Source organism: Molothrus ater, chromosome 2 (assembly GCF_012460135.2).
Source record: "Molothrus ater isolate BHLD 08-10-18 breed brown headed cowbird chromosome 2, BPBGC_Mater_1.1, whole genome shotgun sequence".
Taxonomy (NCBI): domain Eukaryota; kingdom Metazoa; phylum Chordata; class Aves; order Passeriformes; family Icteridae; genus Molothrus; species Molothrus ater.
In genome coordinates this window covers 20,644,378-20,669,488 of record NC_050479.2, presented here as the reverse complement: position 1 = coordinate 20,669,488, position 25,111 = coordinate 20,644,378, and the positions used below count along the sequence as shown (strand labels likewise).

General features: G+C 38.2%; 1 protein-coding gene across 1 annotated transcript in view; it reads left to right on the top strand.

Annotated features, from left to right (window-relative positions):
* SHROOM2 (shroom family member 2) overlaps positions 1-25,111 on the top strand; it is a 116,159-nt gene that overhangs the window by 23,022 nt on the left and 68,026 nt on the right. The window contains 1 exon segment of the mRNA XM_036406963.2: positions 23,553-23,704. Within this exon segment, the coding sequence (XP_036262856.1) occupies positions 23,553-23,704 (152 nt within the window).

Here is a 25,111-nt window from a genome sequence, read left to right as displayed (position 1 = left end):
GTTCTCCAGGGCAAGGTGGTGCCAGTGTGGGACACAGAAATCAGCCTATGGGAACTGCTGTGTGCCCCCTTAGCCACAGTCAATGCTGGGCAAATACTGTCAATTGATGAAATTTGCCCCTTGCAAGATGTAGTGAGGAAATAATGCTTTAATAAACTGAGAATACTGAGATAAATCACAGGCAATTGAATGCCATTTTAGAGGCAACTCAAATACATTCTGCCACCTGGGTCTGTCACTTACATTGTAAGGTCCCTGCAACGAAAGCACTGTGCTGAGCACTTACTCAGTAATGGAAAAGCAGTGGGTAAAGGGAGCCTAAGACCTGTTTGTAAAAAGCCCTGTGGATGTTAACTGTTGAGAATAGGTTTAAAGGTCTTATTTTGTCCAACTTTGAGCTGGTTTTATATATAATAAATGATTTGAGTAAATTAATTTTGAATAAAAAAATAACAGATCTAAATAAGAGGCATCTTCAGTTTCCACAAAGAAACCATCTATAGCTCATATTTTTCACACTGAAAATAATGCTGTCTAGTTAGACTGGATTTCTTTGGCAACATTAGTCAGAAAATACTCTAGTGGCTAATGCTGTGGGTCAGTGCTAGGATGGGTGATTTAAAAGCCATTAGCTTGTGCATTCCTGGTTGTCTTTTCATAATTTTCATCACTCCTTATATTTAAAAATCTATGTGAAAATGGGTAACAAAGATGGAGATGATGTCCAGGTGGCAGAAATTGATGTGTTAATCTTTCACAGAGATAATTTTAGTTTTGTTTTGTGGGGTTTTCTTTTCTTTTTTTTCCCCTGTTTTTTTCTATCCAAGTGTTTTTATTCTTCAACTCTTAGTTGTAGTCAATCCATGTCCTTTCTACCCCAGCCCCCAACTCGACACTGAAACAGCTCAAGGTCAAGAATTTGGCTGTTAAAGGAAACTGTTTTGTTTTGCATTAAGATTAATGGAGCTTTAAACTAACTAGGAGAGAGGAATTGTTCTGCTGAAATTATTAAACACATCCACTCTTTTCAGCAGACAAGTTTTTGTCCTCAGCAGTGCTGGAAATAAGTTTTTAACAGATTGCACGAGCAGTAAGATACTCAGTGCAAGTGTGTAATTCCATTTTTAAATGAAAGCTGAGACTGGATATGTGTAAATGTGGCAATCACAATTAAAACTTAAGTAAACCCTTGTCCCTAGTAGTGCTCAGTAGGAGATCATTCAGTTAGAAAATAACCTAAAATTATAGTCCTATGCCTTTGTCCATGTCTATGCTTTGTCTGATTGCTCTAACAATGATATACTTGAAAAAGTGAACCACAGTCAGTATGATTTGATGGAAGCATGGAGAGAGAATGCAAGGGCCTCTGAACCTTCCTTGTCTATTAAAAAGACATAATGGTTCCCACCTTTTGCTCTAAACATCTTCAGGAATCCTTTTGGGAGCAATATGGCAGCTGCTTAAGTAATTCTGGAACAGAAAAATCTCAAAGTAAAAATCAAGCAGAGGTGTTTTGTCAGCAGCATATTTTTCATTTATATTAACTTCTGATGCTTTTCATTCCCCATCATCTTGGAGACACACCTTGGTGGGCATTCTGACTGGCTTCTACAAGCCTTGAGAGGCATGACCAGCAGCATTGCTCCTGCCCTCTCTGTTAAATTCCGTGTACAGTACAGTACTGGAAGTAAAATATGGTATTGCCAGTCTGTTCTGGCCCAACCCTGTAAAACTCTGGCTGACTACAGCAGGCAATAACTTGCTAGCCTTCCTGGTGAGTAGGAGTTCACTGCATGTGTGCTGACCACAGAAGCATCCACTGTCATTTTTCACTGAGAGATTATGCAGTCCAGAGATGAAATGTTAATGTTTCAGCCATATACTTCCAAATTCTTGAGGATTTCTGTAGCCAGCTCACTTTCATTTATTACTGGCTAAAGTGTTAACATCATCCTCTGCTGTGCAGTACTTTGGAACTATAGTTACCTATTTTCATTTTCTCCCTTTAAGACAGGTGATAACCCTAGTGAGTATAAGGCAAAGACCGACAATTGGGGTTTTTTCCTGCGCTGAAGTTTCCTAAAGAAAATAAATCAAATCTGAATTTGTACAGGAATGTTTGCCTTACATTCCACACACTGAGTCAATTTATCTCAGGGGCTCTCTTTTTCCTCCTTCCCACCCTCTTTAAAGGCTTGGTGACTGGAAAAAAAGGGAGGGGTGTATGGTAGATTGTAAAAAGAGATTTTTGTAGCCACTGGTGCCAGGAATCATCAAGGAATGCTTAAGTAGTGCCTCCTGTGACAGCATCCAGTCTATTGGAAAAGCATCATGTGCCATCTGGCTTCGATTTTGACTTAATTAAATGCATGCAGCCGTCTTTAAGAACTCGGCTAAGATTCAGCTGTCTTGACATTTTGTAAAGAGCTAAGATTTTGTTGGAGAAGCTGCAATAGTCACCTGATTTATATTGTTTAGTTCCCTTTCAGTGTGGTCCATGCAGTTTGCTGATATTTGAGTGACAATTCTGTTTAAATAAACTCTTAAGACTTGCTGACTCTTGGAAGCCTTATTCAGTAGGGGTTTTCCACTCTAGATTCTGGGATTTTTCTTAGAACTGCAGTTATTGTGGAATTTTTTAATAGCGAAAGGAGTTTCTTAAGTTCAGCCAAGTCATTTGTCTGGGAAAAAGTCAAGCTGCTTTGTAAAAGTTTGGTTACTCCACCCAAAAACTCTATATCAATGGGATTTTACTTTTGTGTGGGGAAGGGGATAGGAGCAGAATGCATTCTTTGCTCTTAGCCAGTTATTCTTAATGCAGAGAATAGCGAGGAGCTACTTTCCACAGGAAGGCAAACCATCCTGCCGTCATGAGAACCTGTTGTTAATTTTAATTACCTGTTGTTTCATCTTGCATCTTCAACAGCAGCTTACCTATGTGGATGAAGAATGTGGAAAAAAAGTGATGTAAACTTCTACCCATGCAGTTGTAAATAAAAAACACACTTTTGTTGTTCTGAGTGCTAGGTATCTTCATTTTTGAGGTTTTATCACTTTGATCTTTAAAATATAGGGGGAAAAATCAAGGGAAAACAAATGCACATAAATAGTATCTTTCTTTAGCATCTAGCTGATGTGGACAAAGACTCATTCAAATTGGCCTTTTCATTCTTACATTGAGTTTTATCAAGTTGACTAGTGATAATGGTCAAGTGTTAATTTAAAACAAGTCTTCTACCATACTCTAATATTCCCAAATGGTCAAGTTTTATCTTTTTCATCCAGCTATGGAGGATTACCCCCTTTTTCCCCCCTTTTTAATCACTGGAAATGTTATATTCTTGGAAGGCCCTTCAGGAAGTGGGAGTATTTTAATAGTTATATGTGTAGTATTATCTGGACTTTTTCTAGTTCTATATTGCAAGAAATGTTTTCACTTTTTTATCTTTCTAGGTCTCTTATTTTTAGCAAGTTATCCTTGGCCCACTGCCACCCATTGTATGACTGGAATTCTACAGTTCTCATTAGGAACATCAGTTTGCTCAGACCTCTTTAGCTGATTCACTAAGTACAATATCCAGATCCCTCCTGCTGTGTCTTAACAGCTGTGCAGCAGGCTTGAGTTGAACACACCCCCTGCCCCCCAGGCCTCCTAACCTGTAATAGGCACTCTGGCCTGCTTGTGGAAGAAAGAAGCTTTAGGAGCTGCTTAGCTTACCTTCACATCTCCATTTCCCTGTACTCATTCATGTTTGAAATCAGGATTAATGAAAAATTTGCTGTTTTGACATCCTTGCTGATCGGTTCACTATCTGTAGAATAAAAATACCATGATGAAATATCTGTCAAATTTCCTCATGCAATGCTGCTAAATGTGTCTTAAACCTTCCCTTGGGAGCCCTGTTCCCAAGGGTGAGCAGCTGCTGGACTTCTGCTTCAGACATGTTGAGTTCTTGGCCTCTGTTTCCAGGTGCCTGAACCAGGTTGCAAAGAACATTTTTTGCAAAGGAAGCACTTACTAGTGATAAGGAAGAACTCTTCCTTCTAATGTTAATCTGATTACTGAGGACTAATTGACTCAAAGCAGTTGAGAACCAAGGAGCTTTAATTTCTTATTGTCCACCTGTACATGTAAGCATCAAGATAAGAAGAGACTATGCATTTTTAAAAGCTTGGATTGCTTGGATTTATTTCTTAAAAGCTAGTATGCATTGCTTGTGCATTGTTATTTATATTTACTGCTAAGTTAAGTACTTGACTTGAGAAGCCCTTCTGAACTTTCTTGTGGTTGGAATGAATTGATTATCAGAGCATGGGTCTTTCCCTGCTATTGGATTGTTTTGCTTGGGTTGTTTAGTGGGAATGGTGCAGCCTCTCTCTGGGCTTGAGGGTAGCACTATTTTAGTGGTAGACATGCTCTTTTATAATTTTATGAAAGCTTTTGTTAACATTGCTCTAGTTTTGGAGACATTTTAGAGGTGATGTAATAAATGCAAACAATGTTGATTTACTTCCCATGAAACAGGCAAGCAAGGCAGTGGAAGCTGGGGTGTTGGGAAAAAATCTCCTTCAGGAAAGCTGTCTGATTATTCTGCCTGTTTCCTCTATGTCCACATTTGTTTGAGGGAGACTGTAAGATGGAAACTCAAGCCAGAATTACGTTGGGATAAGACTACAGGAAATGATTCAGGCTAACAACTATTACTCAGTTGGCCACAAGTTCCTTGGGCACCTCCTGTGAAGTGGGATTGTGGGGCATCCCTTGAAGACCCCAAAAAATTACAGAGATGCCTCAAAATGTTGCCAGGTCATGAGTCTCTGATCTGTATGCATCCATGCTTGGGAGTTCTTTTACAGCTGCCGGGGGTAGCAGGGGAAGCTTTGCAGTTGACTGTACAGAAGATCTGAGCAGAGTTGAATCTCTTGATTGATTTGTGTCAAGTAAGTCAAGATAGGTGTAAAGCAACTGAAAGCACCATTACTGGGGCAAGAATCCCTCTCTACATTTCTATTTTTACATTGCTCTTGTATGAAAGGTAGGGAGCATGCCTTCTCTAACCTGCTACTGAGTTATTTGTACTTAACCTACAGTTTTAATTTCAGTTTCATGCTTATTCTAAGGTTTAGCAAAAATGTTTGCTTCTATTGTACTTAGCTTGTAGTATATGCTTCCTATAAAGGCCTGGTCCAGTGCTTAGAGTTTGGATGAATCAGTGCATTTTTTTGTGCCCTTCAATTCTAATTTCTCTGTGTGGAGAAAGTCAGATTCAGCTATGTTGTGCATAGCAGGTTTGGGTGTTTGAGTATCTCAAAGACCCTGGTGCAAGCTTTTCATTGTTTGTATAGTTGAGTGTGGGTCTGTGTCTCTTATCTTTGGTGGAGCTGCCTTTTGAACCTGAAGATACTTCTGCTGTTTCAGTTTGCTACACTTGAGGCCTCTACAAGCACATGCATATAGTTTGAAATGGGGGAGAAGGGTCCCCCAGGTGAAGATATTCGCATAAAGGTGATCTCCATTACCCCTTTGCATTTCAAATTGTGAAACAATTACTTAGAGGAGCAAATTCTGGCCAAGTAAACAAAGAACAGAAAAACATGAGGTCTCAAAGTCCAGGAGCATGACTACTACAAAAACTATAGAAAAGAGCTATGTAGTCGACTTTTTTAGGACTGTTGATCTACTTTCATCCAATGTAGTTTGTCACATGAGTATTTGAAAGACTTTACATTGACTACAGTTTACATTTTATTTGGAGCATCAACACTGCATCTTGTATTACAGCTGTACCTTGCACTAAGAAAAAATGTCATGTCTTCTGTGTGGCACAATTTAGTTGGGTGTGATTTTTAAAAATGCTGGTTGGAAGATACAAGATGCTGAAAACTGAAAGTTCAACTTAGGCAGAGATTGAGAACAGGAAAGAAAAAACCTTTTCCTCTCTCTTCACTTTTTCATTTGACTCATGGAAAAGAAAGAGAGGGTCAATGCTTTAATGAACAGCAAGGAAAGGTTTTTAAATTAGTTCTCAAATACTTCTTATTTTCAAAGAATATTTGCTTTTTGGTATGTTTTTCTAGTAGACTATTTTGAACAGTTTCAGTTTTATGCTTTCACAGTTGCTGAGAATTTTAAGGATAGTAAAAACAGATTTCAAATCATTGGGGTTTTAATAAGCTTTTAATAAGGAGAATATCTCTGTGAGAAAACCGAGGTTAAAGCAAGGAAGTCTTATTTCTTGTTAAAAGTTTGGAGATTTACACTTAAGAGAAGAATGAGGCTTCTGTCCAGTGTGGCTCGGCCTTGAATTTTCTGGGTTTTGTGGTTGAAACCTGCCCTGTGACACAGAGGATGCTTGAAGATAGATTTTGGTCTTTAAGACAGAAACTGGAGCGAACCATGTAACCTGCAGGATGTAGGTGCATTTGTTCTGGGCAGACAAGTCCTGAGGGGTTTAAGGTGTTCTTTTCAGCACTGAGTACCACTCCAGCCTTGCATCTTTTACAGGCTGTAATACAGGTAACTGCAGCATAGAAAATATTTTTGTATTTACAAGGCAATGAGCGCTGTGGAAAGCGCAATCTCCTCTGAAACCACACAGCCCACGTGTATGTTTTGTGGGTAGGAATCTGGGCTGCAATAAACTCCTTAAGTCGTGTTGCTCAGATGAGAAAGCAAAATACAGTACAGTGACAATATCTGAGTGTGCAAATAGTATATAGATCCCTTTTAAAATATGGGAGGGCTATGACCTCGCATTCCAGAGGAGATTAAGTAGAAAGCATCAGTAAAAGCCATCTGTAATCAGATTCTCTGCACAGTTTTTCCTTTAGTGCTTTTGATCTGACATGAAGCCAGTGAGTGATGTGAAAGTTGCCTTAGCAGAGCATGAAACTTCTGAGCTTCATGCATTTGGCACATGTTCAAATGGCTCTGTGTGGGGTCAGTTGTACTTCATCCTTGAGCTTTAGGCATGCTGCTAGAGAGTTCAAGCTCTTTTATTTGTCCTCTACTTTCCTCAGTTAATATATTCTGTCTTAAAAGTGAAAATATTTAGCAGAATGACTTTTTTCAGTTTTTACACAAGTCAGATGTTAAATGTCATGATCCAGATAGCTTTTCTTCTTTTTTTACCACTTCCAAATCCAATTCCAATATTTCAGTTTGGTAGCTGGCCAAAATTAGCTGAGGAGTTTCTTATCTAGCCTCGTCATTCTGCAGGCATTCCCTTAAAACTCTACTTGAGTCCAGAGAAATGAACTGGTAAAGTCTTGCTGTGTCTCAACTCTGCCTGCTCTGCATCTTGGCAAACGATGAATTTAATAGAAATGTGCTTTAGCATTAAGTATTTTGGCAATGATCCTACTTTGGTGTTGCTCAATGCAACAAAAAAATAGTAAATATATCCCAATATTGCTTTCATGCCAATAGAAGCAATAACTATTTAATATTTGTGGTTTTATCATACTATGGGACATAGCTGGATATGATAATCTGCAGCAGCATTGTTTGCTTATCCATTCTTCACAATCTGAACAACTTCTAAAAATAATTTTAAAAAACACTTAGATTTGTGTTGTGTAGCAGATGCCCTGAGTCTGAAAGAAAACCTGTTAAATGTCAGCATGTTTAGGCATTGCCCTAAAATAATTCCTTAGTGCTCTCAAATGTTGCCAGTGTGTTCATTTAACAGAGAAGTGTTTTGTCTCTTCAGCCACAGGACAGCTGCTGATGAGTACACCTCACCTGACTTGGTTATTTTGCTTTCTTTCATTTCCCCCAGTTGATTCATCGGTTTTTGTTTTGTTTTTTTTTTTATTTTGCCACAGAAAACCTGGCTTTTTTTTTTCCTGCAAAGCCCTTTAAAATGCTCTTTTGCACTTTCCTGCTATTGACCAAGCAGACAGGCAGATTTTGAAGGCTGGATTCTGTATTTTGTCCCTTCCATCTATCAGTTTGTTTAGCCTCAGGGACGTGATTGTTGGCAAACAATGCACAGCCAGTACAAACTAAGATAAACTTGTCAACTGCAAACCAACAGAGAGAATACCTAATTCCAATTTTATACATTGTAACTTCCCCCCTTACCCCCAGACAAGCTACATGTTTGATAAGCTTAGGCAAAAAACCATTTCAACACTATTAGCATTGCAATGCTGTAAATATTTCAGTGCACTTTATACTTGAGATACTTCAGATAAAGGTAATATTCAGTACTATGCAGACTAACAGTCCAGTGTAAAAACTCTATGCTTGAAAGCAAAGGGAAGGGTCTTTATTTTAAGGTGAAAGAGAAAAACTGTGACCTTAAAGGTTCTTTAGTTTTTCTCCATTGTAATTTCCTGACGCTAGAGCCGAGTGTTCCACCAGGGGATGGCTGGGGTGGGCTGGTGGCACAAGGCCAGGTTTGCCCCCTGCTCAGTGCCCAGCTGCCCAGGCAGGAGCACAGCTCAGGGAATGAACCCTGTGCTCATTCCCCAGGGACCTCGGAGCAGCCTCCCCTGGGGCTCCCATGGTGTGGGCAGCAGCTCTGCCAGGGAGGGCACCGTGGCCTCTCACTAGGGCCAGCTCAGCTTTGCCTTCTGGTCCAGTGCCTGGAGACTGCTTTGAGCTGTGCATTGACTGATGGAACTGCACTTTGTTTTTCTGCCGTTGGTAACAGGGCAACATAAAAGCAAAAGAAAACTGTCAGCTAAGGAAATATTTTTATTTAGCATTCTATTTCCCTTTTTTTTTGTTGTTTTTTTTTTTTTTCTTATTATTAAATTGAAAAACTACCTGCTGTAACAGCTCATAGTGTTGTAGGTTATGGGTGATGCCACTATGTGAAAGGAAGTTGACTGTTAGGGTTTTGGAGTTAAAGTAACTTCTTCACTGTGTTCTTTAGAAAACTGACATGTTGCAGAATGATGTTGCCTTAAAGGTGCTTTTTAAATGTATCATTTACTGTATTGAAAATATCTGTAATGTTGAAATTAACTAAAAAGTGACTTTTCCTATTAGTTTCATTTTGCACAGAGTTTGTGCTGATAAATCTTAAGTATGATTTTTATATCAGCAAATGAGAAACCTTTGTTTACTTCTCTATTCTGGTAGAAGACTAATTTTCTAAATGAATGGGGTTTTTTTCTGGCCCTGTGCTGCTTACATCTTTAAATCCTCTTGACAAGCAGAGCAACTGTTGTGCTCCTTCTGCATATGTATAATTAAGAGGCTGATTATATTGCCTCCTAATCTAGATTATCATCCTGAAGAAAAAAATGTGTTCCTTTTGCAAAAGGAATGGTGAAAGGCAGAGGTGCAACATAATACCAGCATGGGTGAAAGCATTACCAATTAATAACTCCATCAGGAGAAGTAGTATTGTGTTCCTTATCACAAGTTGCACAATTTGTTAAAGTCAGCCAGTTTTTCTTTGCTTGCACTTGACAGACATTTTAAGATTCCTGAAAATGCACATTTCGTTTAGAGTGTAATAGGTAACGTTTTTATCCAGGTTTGAGTCTTCATTTCCTGTTTGTGGAAAACTTTTAAAATTACACTTTTACAGCTTTAAGCCATTTTAGTGAGTACCTTGTAGCATTATTAAGTACACTCACTTAGTAGTTTGTCCACTGTTTTGCTACCAAGCAAGCTGTAGCTGTGAGCCCAGATGATGCAGCTGGCTCTGTGTCAGCACACTGTCTGCTCCTGTGTCTTTAGAAGGTCACTGTAGAGATCATGTCCAATAGAGTTTATGCTCTGTGTATTCCTCTGGAGATTTGCTTACAGGAAGTAATGAATTGGGAAAATTAATAGCATTTAATGCCACTCTGGTGGCTCTGCCAGGGAGCACTGAGAGGGTGAACTTCCACAGCAGAGTGAATACTCTTTGTACAGAGTTCCTGTTTTAGTCCCACAAAGCTGCTAAACTACATAGCTGTGTATTGGACCCCAAAAGTGCTTCATTCACTTTTGTCAATAACAAAACTCTTCCATCTAAAAGATCTTTTATTACACTTTGGCCTTGCTGATAAATTAGAAGTATCACAGTTCCAACATGAAATGTACTACAGCAGTATTCTAGAATTAGTGTGTGGGTATTTCTTTGTATCACAGCCTTTACACTTCATGGAAACATCACCATACCATACCAAAAAAGTTCTAAAATAGGAATGGTAAAACTGAAGAATTCAAAGATTATGTACTAAAAACATAGTACTTTCAGAAAATTAATTCAAATTTTGAAATAATCTTGAAATAAAAATAATTATAGTAGATAACAGATAAAGGAGGGAAGAGAAAGGGATTTGCATTTGAAATGAGAACTATGAATGCAAGACACAAAGTTGTGGTTTGGATAATCATATGAAAAATAAAGTGAAATTTTATCTGTACTTAAATTGGATTACGCCCAAACAAGGAAAAAACTATGACTGATAAGAGTTATGGATCTGTTGTAGCTCTAAAATCCTGTATGTAGCCAACCTGTCTGTCCAAGTAACTTGCTAATATTTCAAAATAAGAAAATTCCTGCATATTCTGTACAGGAGCATAAACCAGTGGCTTAGAGAAGGAAGGAAGGAAGAGGTACTATCTAGCAGCTCCCCCCTGCTTGCTTTAACTGGTAGGGTCCATGCACTTGAGAGATCCTCATGAAATGTTTTTACTTGGAGTTACTTCACTCAGCTCAGAAAATATGTGAACGCAGCAGGAGTCTCTACAGCTTTCCTCAAATAATGAAATGGGAATTTTAGGTCTTTTACCTCAGAGTTATCTAACTTCCTGCACTTCAGTGTTACTCATGCTCCGGAAACTCCCTAATGTAAAAAGCTGCGGTTCTTCCCTCTCTTGAGTGGCTCAAGAGGTATCAGCCTCAGCCCACATCAGCACAATATCACAGCTGCTAATATCTTGCTGTGTGGAGTGGTCCCAGACCAAGTTAAATAGGCTATTGCTAGCCCATCTCTGCCTTCCTGTATCTTGGCATGAGCTAATGTGTTGTTCTCCACAGTTCACTAGAAATTAAGTGTTGTTCAGCTTAGAGGAAGGAAGCTGAGAGTTTTGGGATGGGCTCTCAAAAGGTACATCTGCACCTCTGTCAGACAAGAAAAATCCAAGAACACCAGTGCAATTTTCCTCCGAAGTCCTATCAGCTTCATGTCTTTCTGGTGTATCTGTGTAGTGCTTTTCAAGTGCTTGTTTCTGAAACACGAGATGAACATAAACAGGAGGAACTGAGACATGGGAATTCAGGCTTCTCATAGTGCTTACTGTTGTTGAGGTAAAGAAACAAACAGCAGCACAGGAAGTATAGGAGTAGCTGTCTAATAAAAACACCGTGGATTTGTACTGACTGACCTGCTTAGTAAAAGCCTTGCAATACTTTCTTAATCTCAACAGTCCTTAATGATGATATTTAGTGATAATACACTCTTCTAATAGTAAAAACAAGGAAATAAAAGCTCCAAATCTAATTTTAGGAATACCAATTTTTTATATCTTAAAAGGAGAGTTACAGTTATTGGTAAAGATAGCAAAGTTCATCTTCAGGAGCTGAAATTGGATACGTACTTCAAAATAATTCATTAACTGTTCTTCAGGTCTATAGCTAGCTAAACAAAAAACTCCAGAGGTTTACAGATTGGTCATTACAGTGTCTGATGTTTAGTTCCTAGAGTGGATATGCAGTTTTATAGTAATTAAGTGCTTGAAGTAGGTAATCCAGAAACCTCCCTGTTAAGCAAGGAGCTATTTAAAGAAGTATCCCAATATGAACAGCTGTACAGAGAAACAGTCCAAATTCTCCCAGGTTAATTCAGACAGGGACAGTCAGCAGAAGGCTCTCCAGTTGCTGCTTTAGTCAGACCTTCAACTTTCTTTTCCTATGATAAATAAAATTTCATTAAGGTTTTCCTATAATTTACAGTGTAAAAATTACTGAATTTAGAGATAATTTAAATGCAGTGCAAAGAAAATTTTTCAGTATGCCACTGTTGTTGCATACTATGTAATATAGTATGTGATCTAAATTTTTATCATTCAGAAGAATAGATTGTTTCTCTGGTGTTTTCAGTGGCTTAAAGCCTGTCTTTAAGCCACTAAAAGCACAGTTATCAAGATGAGCAAGTACAAAAACTCCTGGGCAATGTGGTATTTGAACATTCAACCCCCTGCCAACACTGACATCCTAAACTGGTGTGCTCAGACATGAATTTTTCATGAGTGTGGTTGCATGCTGCTGGAATAGAGGCTCCCAAGAAGCGGTCACATTCGTGGCATGGGCAGCAGTGGGGGACAAGAAGCTCTGTGTGTGATGCTTGTGTGCACATACAGTGCTCCCACCACCAATCTCAGAAAATAAATTGTAATTATAAATTTTCTCCTGTGTCACAGGAATTATCGTGCAGACGTTTTCCCCAAAATTCCACTCGTACTCGAGTGAGTACTGCACACTGAAGTTGTGAATTGTGCTGCCTGAGCAGAATGTCTTTTAATAAGTGCATCTGCACAGATGACAGATACATTTGCCAAACAGAAATACAGATGTATGTCAAACTGAGTAGTTTTGTCATCATTAAATGCACATTTTTTAATTGGGAAAAGCAGCTAATTGTGTGAGTAATGTTTGGATATGTCTTCGTTTTTTAAAGTCTTTGAAGTAATGTGCCTGCTCCTAGAACTAAATTAGGCCAGTAACATGTGTAATACAATAAATCTTTTGAAAAAAGGCCTGCAAAGTAAAGCCAATTTGGAAAATGTCCATTTAGAGTAGTAAGCATCCTCTAACTTGTGAATATAAGAATTCCTGAGCATTATGTTATAATTTACTGTTAAATCCATGCAGCTTTTTGTAGCTTCTATTTGCATAAATTTACAAACCATGGTGATTTTAATTCATTAATTGATAATTCACAGCACAATCCCATAATTTCTTAAGAAAAAATAACCTTTGTCATTGACCCAATATAATTATTTTAATTGGTTAATTCCTAATTCTAGGAAGAATTAAGTCTCTGACGTAGAGAAAAGGTGGCAGGATTCTCACAGAGATGCCAAAAATGGTTGCATATCTAATTCCTATGGTAAATTTCTTATGAGGAAGGAATTTCTTCTAATGTTCTGTGATGATATAAAGTAATGAGGTTTTAAGGAATGGTCTATAGAATAAACTACACAAAATGAATGCTTTGAAATTATGAACATCTAGGCTTGTTTAGGAAAAAGGAAAATTTCTTTTAAAGAAAATTCTGGGATTGCTGGGGGAGGGGGTTTTGTTAGCCTTTTTTTTATTGTTGTTGGCTTTGCTTGGTTGGTTTTGGTTTTGTGTTGGATCTCAGCTATATGGTAACAGGGTACTGATGGCTAGGGGAAAAAGGGCAGGGATGCCATAATGAGACTGATGCCTGGGGTGTAAATTGCTACAGATTAGTTCCTCTCCACAGAACTGAATTTTGCTTTTTCTCAAGTTCCCAACTCAGAACAGACTTAAGATATTGGTGCTTAACTCTTAACTGCATGAATGTTTCACGCCCTACTCAGTCAAGTGTGTGCCTTAGGAAGGTAGATGAGTACTATTCCATCTTGTCAATAAACTGCATAAAACACTGGTGGTTTTTTATTGATGTGCTCTTTTTATTACTGGAGCATCATGAGAGATTTATGTTGATTGTATCAGCAGTCTGTCTCCAGAGAAGCAGCCCCTGTCTGACCGTACCAGGCAGCTCAAATACTGCAAGGTGGCAGAAGTGGACCTCAGCAAGTAGAAACTGCCATACAGTCCTTTGCAACTTGTTTTGTGAACTGTGTTTGGTAATGTTAGGAGGAATTACACTGCAGTTCCTGCCCTAAAAAAGTATATTCAATGCTGTACTTAGTGTTTGCTTCTTCATCTTTTCAAATTTGACTTCTGGGTCAAAGTGGAGTGAGGGAAGCTCTCTTCCTTTACTGAGACAGTAATAAACAAGAACAGAAGACAAACTAAGGGCAAGATTACCCAGACCTTTTTTGTTTCTATAATAGGCCTTTTTTTTTTCTTAAGGGTCATCCCACTTGCTTCCGATTTTTTATTGCTCTAAGAATGGAGAATTGAAATGGTGTGCAGAGTGCACAGCAGAAGCATGGCTTTCATACAGTGGGTGCAGATATCTGCATCTATTCAGTTTGAAGTACCACATACTTATAGTAAAAGGAGTTGTATAAATTATATAAAGGTGAATCAAGATAACTTTAGGTTTTGTTGACTATTTTAACCCTGGGGTGGGGGAGGAAGGGATAAATGTGTCATCTTCTTTGAACTTGACTTTAAATATTTGGCTTGAGGAAGATGGTGGAAAAGGATGGCTTCAGGTTGTAATTTGGATACTCTGTGAATGTGCATATCAATTCTGAACAGAGATCAAAAGTTAACGTAAAGAACAAAATCTGTTGTTCAAGTTTAAAGCACTCAAATTTTAGGAGGAGCCTGACCCTTCTTTTGATGTCTTTTGTTTGTTTTCTTTGCAGGGGAGTGGTTGAGGGAATCAACAAAGACATGCTTTAAAATTCAGTGCCTTACTGAGCCTCTTTTTTCTTTAAAGTTGAATAATTTTGCAGAGCAATCTTACTGAAGAAATTGCTATCAGTTATTATGAGAGCAGGTCATTCTCATTGTTTGCTAGATTTTTGTTTAGATGTGTAATGTTATGTTCTGTTCACTACATAATAGGTTCTTAAATACTTCTGCAGTAACTATTACAAAAAACTTTTACTTTTGGGATAAAATCACATTTTCTGGAAAGTTATTACAAGAATTATTGGGAAATGTTATACTTTCTGTCTCAGAAGTAAGCATTTGTGCTATTACAAAAATGGAGGATCCCAAACAGCAGCTGTGATTAAAACCAAATAATGCTATGAGTTAGTCAAGATAAGCATTCTGTTAAAAATGGGCTGTTCAAGAGAAAATATTTAAAATGGAAACCTAACACTCTGTAAAATTCCTGTGGGTTTTGGCAGACCCATCATAGTGCTTTTTGAAACTAACACACAGTGAAGGTTTTTTTCTGTTGCTGGGCCTTAATCAGTGCTACCTGTGTCTAAAAGTGTAGCTTTTTCTTTTTTTTTTTTTTAACCACAGCAATCTGTAGACATAGATGCAACTTAAATTTTTGTAAAAGGTCACATTTAGACCGGTAGACTGAATAAAATAATTTAAATTTATTTTTGGTGAGTGTACTGTTGCCATCCACTAGGTCTTTCGATGTCTGTCTCTCAGACCTGGTGAAGTCCTTCACAAACCAACTGCAAGTTGATGAAACTGGTCTTTTCCTTTTTGAATTAATGCACAGTCCTATCTACATGATCATACAGACACATTCAGGGATTTTTAAAATTTGATTTGTCTGTAACTCCTACCCTTTCCCTAATCATGCAGTGGTTTTGTAGGCCTCTTGGATTGCATTCAGTCTGTTTTTGTCAAGGGTACATTGGCAAACCATGACATTATTTTCCTGGGATGGACAGGAAGGCAGAAAGATAAACCAGCGTTGTGTGATAGTTGCAAGGTAAAAAACTTTGAACCTTATGATCAGAAAGATTACTTTGTCAGGTCATACTTTTCCTCTTGGAAGTCTGTTCCTGTTATCAGTTTGGACAGATAAAATACAAGTTGTTTCTAGGCATAACCTCTTTATAAACCATTCTTATTGTGTTCATAATAGCTGAAAGTACAAAAATGCAGACCTATAAAAATGCTTAATGTTAACTGCACAGATTGCATACATAAACAGTCTATATATATATAGTCATCCATAAGTAAACTTGGGCAAATAAATATGGATAATCCAACCCTATCAAACTTCCCTGCTTGGAGGTTGTTAGAATAAATAAACTGCATATAAAGAAAGCAGTTCTCTTTAGGCCAGCTGGCTATTTCTTTTCATAGCAGAATTATTCATTCCATTCTTACACAGATTATTTTGTCATTTGGAAGGGAAAAAAATATAGCAAAATATGTTTAAAAACAGTATAAGGCATATGTGACTACAGATGGGTCCCTCTGGGCTGGATGTGCCATTAGTTTCTGTAAAATGCAAAACTAAACTCGTGGCTGAAAGTAAATGGGAGTTATTTCTCAGTAATTTTTGAGTAAGCTTTGTACAGATTGTCTAAATGAATGCTGTATCAAACAGCAGTAGGAAGGTGTTTAGATGTTGTTGATGTGGTACGAAAAACCCCCAGAATTTAAGCTATGCTTTGTAACTGTTCCTTTGGTGTGAGGGAGGGACAGCCCTGGAGTTGTTTAGTTTCAGGATCAACACTACAAACAGGCTTCTGCCATCACCCCTGCTTCCAGAATCTTCACTCACTTCAGTCTTTTCCCCTCTTGTCTTGGCCTTATTCTTACTCCAGGTAAGCTGGGTCTGCTTTGGCTTTGCTCTGGCCTGGGTGCCAGTTTAGGGTTGTAGGGACTGTGAGAGCTGGGAAGCTTCCCTGAGGGTCTTGCATAGAAAGATTTCCAAAGACTACAGTTTGTATTTAGATGCTTTGTAGATGTGGAATTTATGCAGGCATGCTGCTCTGGCATATGTGCAAATATTATTCAGAAGCTGTAAAATGTAACTAGTAAAGCTTAGGTACTAATGGCAAAAGACCAGCTATGTACTTGACACTAAGCAGCCCCACTTTTTTTTTCATACATCAGCTCTATGCTTTTCAAACATCAAGGGTTTCTGGGGGTTTGTGGGTTCTGGGTTTTTGTTGGTGGGTTTTTAAAAATTATTATTAATTTATTTCTAGTAGAATTGTTCAGCAGTGATGAAAAGTTTCCAACTTCTGTTGCTGAAACAATGGAATCACTTTGAAAAAAACCCTTTAAAATAAACAGCTGTTGTTCAGTGTTTTAAAACCTATAAATCTATGTGAAGTTTCTCTTCCTGATACTTTTCATCTGGAAATTATCATTAGTTTCTTGGGGGAAAGTTTCATTAAATTCTTAACTTCAAGTACTTTAATTGGTCTTTAGTCCATAACAGCCCTGTGATTTAAAGAAACAGTAATAATAATAACAGTAATAATAATAACAGTAACCTCTTTAGAAATAGTAACTGATGATTTGCAATTGGAAATATTTTTTCACAGGCTTATGGTAGGTATTGTTTTGAATGTAGGTTGAACCAAAATGTTAATCAGTGTATGTATGAATTGTTAAAAAAGGAAGTGGTGGATGTATTACCTTACTTCTTAAACATTTCTGGCATGAGGAACTCTGAAGTTATGTTTCAGCCTGGAGTCAGTTTTTACAGCTGTAATTAATCCCCCACAAAAATGGCCTGTTCTAGTGAAAGTGACAGCAGCCCTTTGTCAAAACAGTGGCATGGACACTGTTGTGAAAACTGAATAAATACTTAAAGAACTGTACCAACTTTCAAAATATGCGCTTTTTTTCAAACAAAAAGCAGCAAAGGAAGGAAAGATTACTGGGTAAATATGCAAATATTTCAATACACTAAATAGCAAGCAATTAGAAAAGGCTGTGATAGACTGTGTCCTGTTACTCAACACTACCCTTTAAAAAAATGTTTCCATTTTGATTTTTAAGAATCACTTGTTGACAGAAGGGAGGGCTTCTGCCAGCTCAGGATCTGTGCAGCACAATGGGGGACACTTTGAAAGAGCAGCTGGGCCAGGGGGATTTCTCTGCCTGTGCAGTGGTTTTGTGACAGTGACCATGAACCCTTTCCCTTGGGTCTAGGGAAGAAAGAAATTGTTGTTAGGGAAATACATTGCCCTGGACTAAAGATTCCTGAACTTTAATGTTGTTTGCTGTAATGTTTAAAGATAATCTCAGGAGGAGCACATATGGACAATGGCTGTGGGGTGTGAATTTATGATACCAGGCAAAGGGGAAGTTCTGGCTTCTGTGCTAAGTTAGAGTATCACCAAATGCAGCAGACACCCACCTCTCTGATTGAAGTGCAGCAATTGCCAAGTTAATAATACTGGATAGTATTGCATAGGCACAGAGTTTGCAAGTTGGTAGCTCATCAGTAAGTTGGCTTTTTTTTTTTACATGGTGGTGTTTAAAGTTCATATTGAGTAGTTAATGCTGATTATTTACCCTGCAGTCTGTGGGGAGAGGTGGTTCAGGGTTACAGGGACCCTCCATTAATGTGAAGGTTTGTGTGGAATTCCTTGCTTTGTTGCAGCCATGCTGCATTGTTTTGGGCCTTGTTTCCATATAAGCTTCTGAGCCCATCTGTAAAATGGGGCTGGAGATTCTTCCCTTCCAGGTGTCCTTCCAGCAGTCTCTTTCAACATCCATATGGAGTGGGAAGGGTGTATAGGAATGAAAAGTCAAATGCATTAGCCTTGCTCAGCTTCTAGTGTATGCATGCCTGTGTGTGATGCCTTACACACACACACACACACACATTGTCTTTGGACCAGTTAGGTCCTGCTGGAGTTTGCACCCCTCTTTTATCCTGCCTCAGTCTGAGCCACCAGTGTTGCTGGTGAATGCAGCCTTTGGCACTCAAGAATGCATTTGCAGAATGTATAGCTGGAGTTAGGTCAGATCTGTTATTTTTCTCTTCTTTCCTTAAAGTTACACAAATGCCAGGCTTGAACTGTAGAGGTTTTTCTCCTTTGTTTAACTCTTTGCAATTCAAAGTAATTGACACTTTCCACATTTTATTTGTTCTGAAGATCTTCTACAAAGATGTTAGGTTTGTGGAAAAACTGTATTAGATACTCATAATACAAACAACCAGGGAAACATTTCTTGGCTGTACAAGAAATGAATTATGATAAAATAGTTTATCACAGTTGATAGCAGAATGCTGATAAGTGGTGCTGTTTTTTCCTGTGTTTGTCTGTGGGTTTGGGTTTCCATCCCGTCTCCCACCCTGTCCAAAGAGAGTGTGGACAAGAAACTGTTGGCTTTGTAAACAAAACTAGATCTCTCATATGACACAGCATTTCCTCAACCTGTCTCCTGCTTGTTTACACAGGTGCCTATAGAGGAATGTGGGTATTTTAAGGAAAGCATTGGACCTGATAAACACAGAAGTGAAGGGGTCACATGCTAGAATTCGTGCTCCCCATCAACACTGCAGCAATTCAAAGCTAGAAAGATAAGCCATTATTTTTCCCTTTCTTTTTATTACCAACAGGGGGAATACAGACTTGTAAGTATCCTTTGAATATGTTTGTGCTTCTAGCTAGCTGTTAGATATTTTCTGCATGTTTCAAGGCTGTCTTCTTTTTACAAGAAGAATTTCACATACCAGATTTACACGTGCATTGTTTTTTCAACAATTTTTTTAAATCCTCATATATACATTTTGAATCAGTGTTTCTTCCTGTTTTGTGGATGTGATATAAGCAAAAATAAATTTGGGAAGATGTGACAATTAATACAGATATTGTTATGATGGCAAAGTCTGCACTCACAATCCTTCCTGGTGCACAGATCCCAAAGTTTGCTTTTGCTCTTGGCTGTAGGGAGGTCATCAGGGACCGTAGGGTGAGAGATGGAGATTGTCTAAGCAGATGCTTTTGGTCAACAAACATCCTTTTCATCTCCTTTTGGAAGCACTTTCTTTGGTAGCATACCAACATCACTGCTAAGGATAGGAAGTCAACATGTTTACACTTGTTAATTTAGCACAGTATGAGGGTATGACTTTTTAGTACATAACAAAAGCATGGTTTGAGGGCATTTCTGGAACCCTTGCTCATTCAAGATAAGCTGTGTAACTATATATGTTTGTTGAACACTTATGCCTGTTCTTTATAAGAAAATAAGGTGTTGATTGTTTTTCTTCTATGTCTTTTGTTTCCTGCTATTACTAGAAAAATGCAAAGATGTGTGTGCTTATGGGAGTTCAGTTCGTGCTAGGTTGCATCCAGTTGTATTTGCCAGCTGATAGTGACTGAGGCAGATCTCTTCTTCCTGACTGTTCTTGAAAGACATCTTAAAACCTCCCTCTGCATTTTCAGGGCTTTATTTCCAGCTATTGACCTAGCTTTTCTGGATACCTGAAATCCTAAAAGAAATTGATGCTAGGTAGATAAGTAATACAGGCTTCAGTCTTAAAAGATGGGCTTATATCCCAAACACAGCATAGCACAGCTGACTCTGAAGATGGTGAGTGAAATACATTTGTGGTTGAGGTATGAAAAGCAATGACATTTTTGAGTGAATTTGCTAGTTCTAAAATGTTTATGTAGTTTGGTTGGTATTTACACATCTAGTTAAGGCCTGATGAGATGAAAGTTACTCAATGGGTGAATAAATAAAGCCAATAAGTGTTAAAACTAATAAAACAGAAGAAAACCTGGAGTAGAAACTGGAATGGTGTTGTCCGGTTTTGCACAAAGAAGGCAGGTTAATAAAGCAGTGTATTTGAAGAGGCCTTTTCCTTGTGGATGTTTTTGGCTGTGTTTCTTTATATGTGTGCAAAGCCTAATGTTTTTAGTTGGTATGACTTAAAGGAAGGACTTCTAGTGTAACAGAAGAAACTGTATTTTTCCTGTCTAACTTTCCCATTTCCACTTTAAAGTGTATTGTCAAGTAGAATCATATCTGTACAGCCATGTATAGATCTGAGTATGAAAGGTTTATGTTCAAATTTATTCAGCTTGAAAAGACTTCTGCTGTGAATGGATGTGTAGTTTTTATTCTCACTACCTGTAGGTGATCTGAAGACAAGATCTTAAAGCCACTTGAAGTTTTCATGAGGATGGCTTCAGCTTTGTGTTTAGGTTTCGATTTTTTAAATACTTTTTGAGGTTTTTTTTTTTTAATGCTGTTTTGGACAGCCAGAGTCTCTTTGGAAAGCTTGCTTTGTGTGGAATGTGTAGTTCCCCTGATGAAATTAAAACTCAGAGGGGGTAACTGAATACTCCCTGCTGTCAGTGCATTGCCAGCCTGAAGAAAAAACAAACATGCTTACTGAGAACAATGAACATTCCTTCAAATCCTAGGAGACTGATTTTTGCCCCCCCCCCCTTTTTTTTTTTTTACAGACAGAAAGTGTTTTGGGGCCCAGGAGTGTCTCAGCCTTGTCATTATGTTTGGGTGCCTTGCTTGGGGCGTAAGGTCTGAAATGGTTTCAATGGTTTGTCATCTACACTTGGAATTTAAAGTGCCCTCCAAGATACTTTCCCTCTCTGCCCCTGCCATGTGTGTCCCATCCCAACACCCACCCCCTGCCCTGACCTTTCTTCAGCAATTCTAGTGATTTAGCTCTGACTTTCCTTAATGTTTTTTCTTCCACTTTTCTAACCTACTTGGGCATCAGATATGTGTCCCAGGCTGCCTGTTCTCTTGTTCTGCTCATCCTGATTTCAGTGTCCCTTATATGGCACATGCTCTACATTTGACATCTCTGAACTGAAATCTTTACTTACATCTAAGCAATTTCCACTGCTACTCCCTTGGTTGCAAGCTAAATGAATATTTGCAGTGATAATTTGGTATTCTGGTAAGTTCTTGATGCTCAGGGGATATGTGAGCAGGACAGAGGACAGGTCATAACTTGAAAACTAGATGTATGGGGATGGGAAACTTGCTCTGTCTTTAATTATCTGGGTTTTTTTTAAGATAAGTTCTGTAAATAAAGTTTCTTGATTTAGAATGGGATGTAAGACTAAGCATTTTTCATAGTATTCTTTTTGGCTTAGGTTTACAGGCCTGAAGATTTTTAAGAACATCTATAATGAACTTACATGAAAAGAGCTTTTATGTGCCTGCAATGAGATTGAGCGCTGTATGAGATCATCCTAAAGTACTTTCATCAAGAGATATTGCTTTTTTTATTAGTTCATTTAATTTATATTTTTGTGGCTGGACTCTTTCTAAAACCTGTACTGTGAGCTTCAGAATTCATGAAGTTACTTTCCTCTGGATTTATCTCATTGCTGATTGACTTGGGTGTCTCAGAAGATGGCAGTTCTTTGTGAAGCTGTCTGCAGTTGGGGTGATTACAAGAAGTTGCTCTTTGTAAATTTGCTGGCATTTAATAATGTGGGACTCAGAGATACTGTAGTCAATGTAAAATATAATGAAGACATAAATGAAAGTCTTTGAAGATCAAGTGTCAGATGTATAGGAAGATGTGGGATATGGATTATGAGCAAATGAGGGAGCAATAAAATTAAATACATAGATCATGAAGCCAAGCAACTCAGAAGCCAGAGGCTGTGTTGACAGCAAAGGAGATAGGAAGAAACTAGAAAGCCAAGGGATTGAATTGCAAAGTGTTCAATACCTACAGCTATACTTAGAATCATAGACCTGTTTTGTTTGGAAAATAGCTTTGGGATCATAGAATCCAGCTGTTAACCTAGTTGTGCCCAGTCCACCACTAAACCATGTACTGAAGTGCCCCCATCTTTTAGAGGGATGGTCCCCACACATCCAGTGAAGGATAAAGATTTTCCTTAGCCCTCCATTGCTTTCTTATGTATTTATGAAAATATTTTATTGTCTTTACAGCAGTATCCAGATTAAGTTCTAGCTGGGTTTTGGGCCTTCTAATTTTCTCTCTGCATAACCTCATAACGTCCTTGTAATCATCGTTTCAAATCAGTTCAAACTCTTGGTACTTGTTAATCTGTCTGATTAAGCTTGTGAGATTTGTTTTAAATTTTGAAAATGGGTAACTTTTAATGTGGGATTTTTTAGCTTTGTAGGGGTGGGAATTACAAAAGCCTTTAATTTAGCTGTTCTTTTAAAGAACAGTTGTATAATAATTTAATGCATTCAAGAATTGCCTGTGGCAGCAAAATAATCTTTCCGTGAAATTCCCTTAGTATCACTGTGTGTTTAAGCCAGAGCTGTTAATTAGCTGTATGGATGGTAAATTTTCAGGTATTTTCCTAAATGTTATGTTCCTGATGAAAAAACCTTCATTTTCTAGACCAGCCTGTTAAGCAATATTTTGGGATTTTATTGCATGCCAGATCTTTGGAGTTGGCTGTATGTTAATGTTATTGACAAAATGGTTTATATTATTGGCTGCCTTCTCTAGAGAAGCAGATTTTTAGATGCCTGCCCAGAGCTCTATTTGCAAGTATGATTACACATTCTGTATTGAACAGAGGTCGAGATGACAGATGCTTTTCACAGAATCATGGAATGGAACAAGTTGGAAGGGACCACAGAGGATCATCTGGTCCATCCTCCCTGCTCCAGCAGGGTCATCCCAGAGCACAGATTTGCATCCAGACAGTTCTTGACATCTCCAGTGAAGGGAGACTCCACAACCTCTCTGGGCAACCTGTTCCAGTGCATGCACAGCAAAGAAGTTCTTCCTTATATTCCCAAATTTCCCTCAAGCTTTCTAGCTTTCTCAGGAGATTTCCTCTCTTTTATTTATTTCATATTCTAATTGTCTCTGTATAATTACTCTGTATAATTTCTTTATAGTGATTTTTAATGTGCCTTCCTAATTATGTTAAGCACTTAATTATTGTATTAATTTTTGTTGAAGCCAGTATTGAAAGCTCATTAGTGTATTTTAAAGGTGGCATTATGCAACCTGTATAATTCTACTATTTCTTACATACTTTTTTTTTCCCCCCTCAGATAGAAGATGGAAGCAAAGCTGCAGCTGTGGACAAGTTACTGGCTGGGGATGAAATTGTTGGCATCAATGATGTGGGCCTGTCTGGCTTCCGACAAGAAGCAATCTGTCTGGTGAAAGGCTCACACAAGACACTGAAGCTTGTAGTGAAAAGGTAAGCTTGTGTCCTTAGCTGGAACACCAAATGTCTTTCAACCTATAAGCTACTGAGCAACTAAATTTGCCAAGATTTGGCAAGTTAATGACTTTCATTCAGTGTTATTAATGTGCATATTATGTGGTGTTCAACTCATCCTTAAACACAGACTCTTTATGGATCCAGTGTGGAGAGAGGCAGCTTGTTGATCAGGGCAAAACCTGAGGCAGTATATTCTGTGAGTGCTGTGATGTAATGAGTCAGGACAGTGCCTCTGTCCTCCTGAGGTGCAGTGCCCAAAGCACTGCAGGGCTCTCTGCCCTGCTCCCCTGCCTTTGCTGTGCAAGTCACACCCTCATACTGTGCAGTACTCCCTAGTGCATCTGCCATGCGGGCCAGTTGTGCTGTGAGGAGCAGGTTACATGGGAAACTTTTGGAAAAGCATTTACCTACTCTGAAAGTATTTGAGATCTCAAACATTTCATAAGTGGTTTGCATAAAGAGTACTTTTGGTTGGTTATTAGTGAAGGGGAAAAGTGAAGTGGTTTATCAAAACAGAACATATTTTTGGTATGAAAACTTTTTGACATTTTGACTTCTGACTGTTAAGTTCACACAACTTTTGCTAACTTGAATTAAAAATAATTTTCATAAACTATTTTTGACAGAAGTGATCCAATGTCAAAGTAGCTAAATCTTGTAATTGCTGAATAAAATTCCAACCAGGAAATCTGAACAACATGATATTTGTTAGTAATTTCCTACTCTGGTGTATCAGAACTTTCTAGTTAATTACTTTTATCAAATTATACCAGCCAGTCTTTCATGTGAGAATTTGTTGGAATCCAAAAGGAATTTTGATGCAACACAGAAAATGCCAAGACCTTGAACATGAGCTTGACAGGTATGATGATCCAGTCCATAAATGACTGAGGCTATCTCAAACAAGAATAGTCTTTTGTGAAATAGCATGATAGGTAAGAGAGGTACAAAAGTGTGCTTTTCACTTTTGGTTTTATAAGGTATTTTGATAGAATCAATTATGGGAACCAGGAGCTCTTTCACAGCTGATAGTTTATATCCTCAACAATAGCTACTTCCAGAAGCTCTCACCAAATTTTTGTAGCATTGAAGCTAATAAAAGCAAAATAAAATACATTCATAACTACCATAAATCATGTTGATGTTCAGCAGTTCCAACTTGCGCTGGCTATTCCAGTAAAAGCACTTGTTGGCAGAGGTTACCTCAGTTATTCCTGTCAGAGAAAGGGAGAACTTCAGGGTTGAGAAGTTTTATAGACACTGAAGAATCTGCCAAGACAGCAAATCTTAATTACCAAGAAAAGCTTTAGACAGAGTAGAAAGATTCCCTCTCTTGGTGCTTTTCAATTTTATGACAGTAATTTGCTTAGCATCTGTGAATTC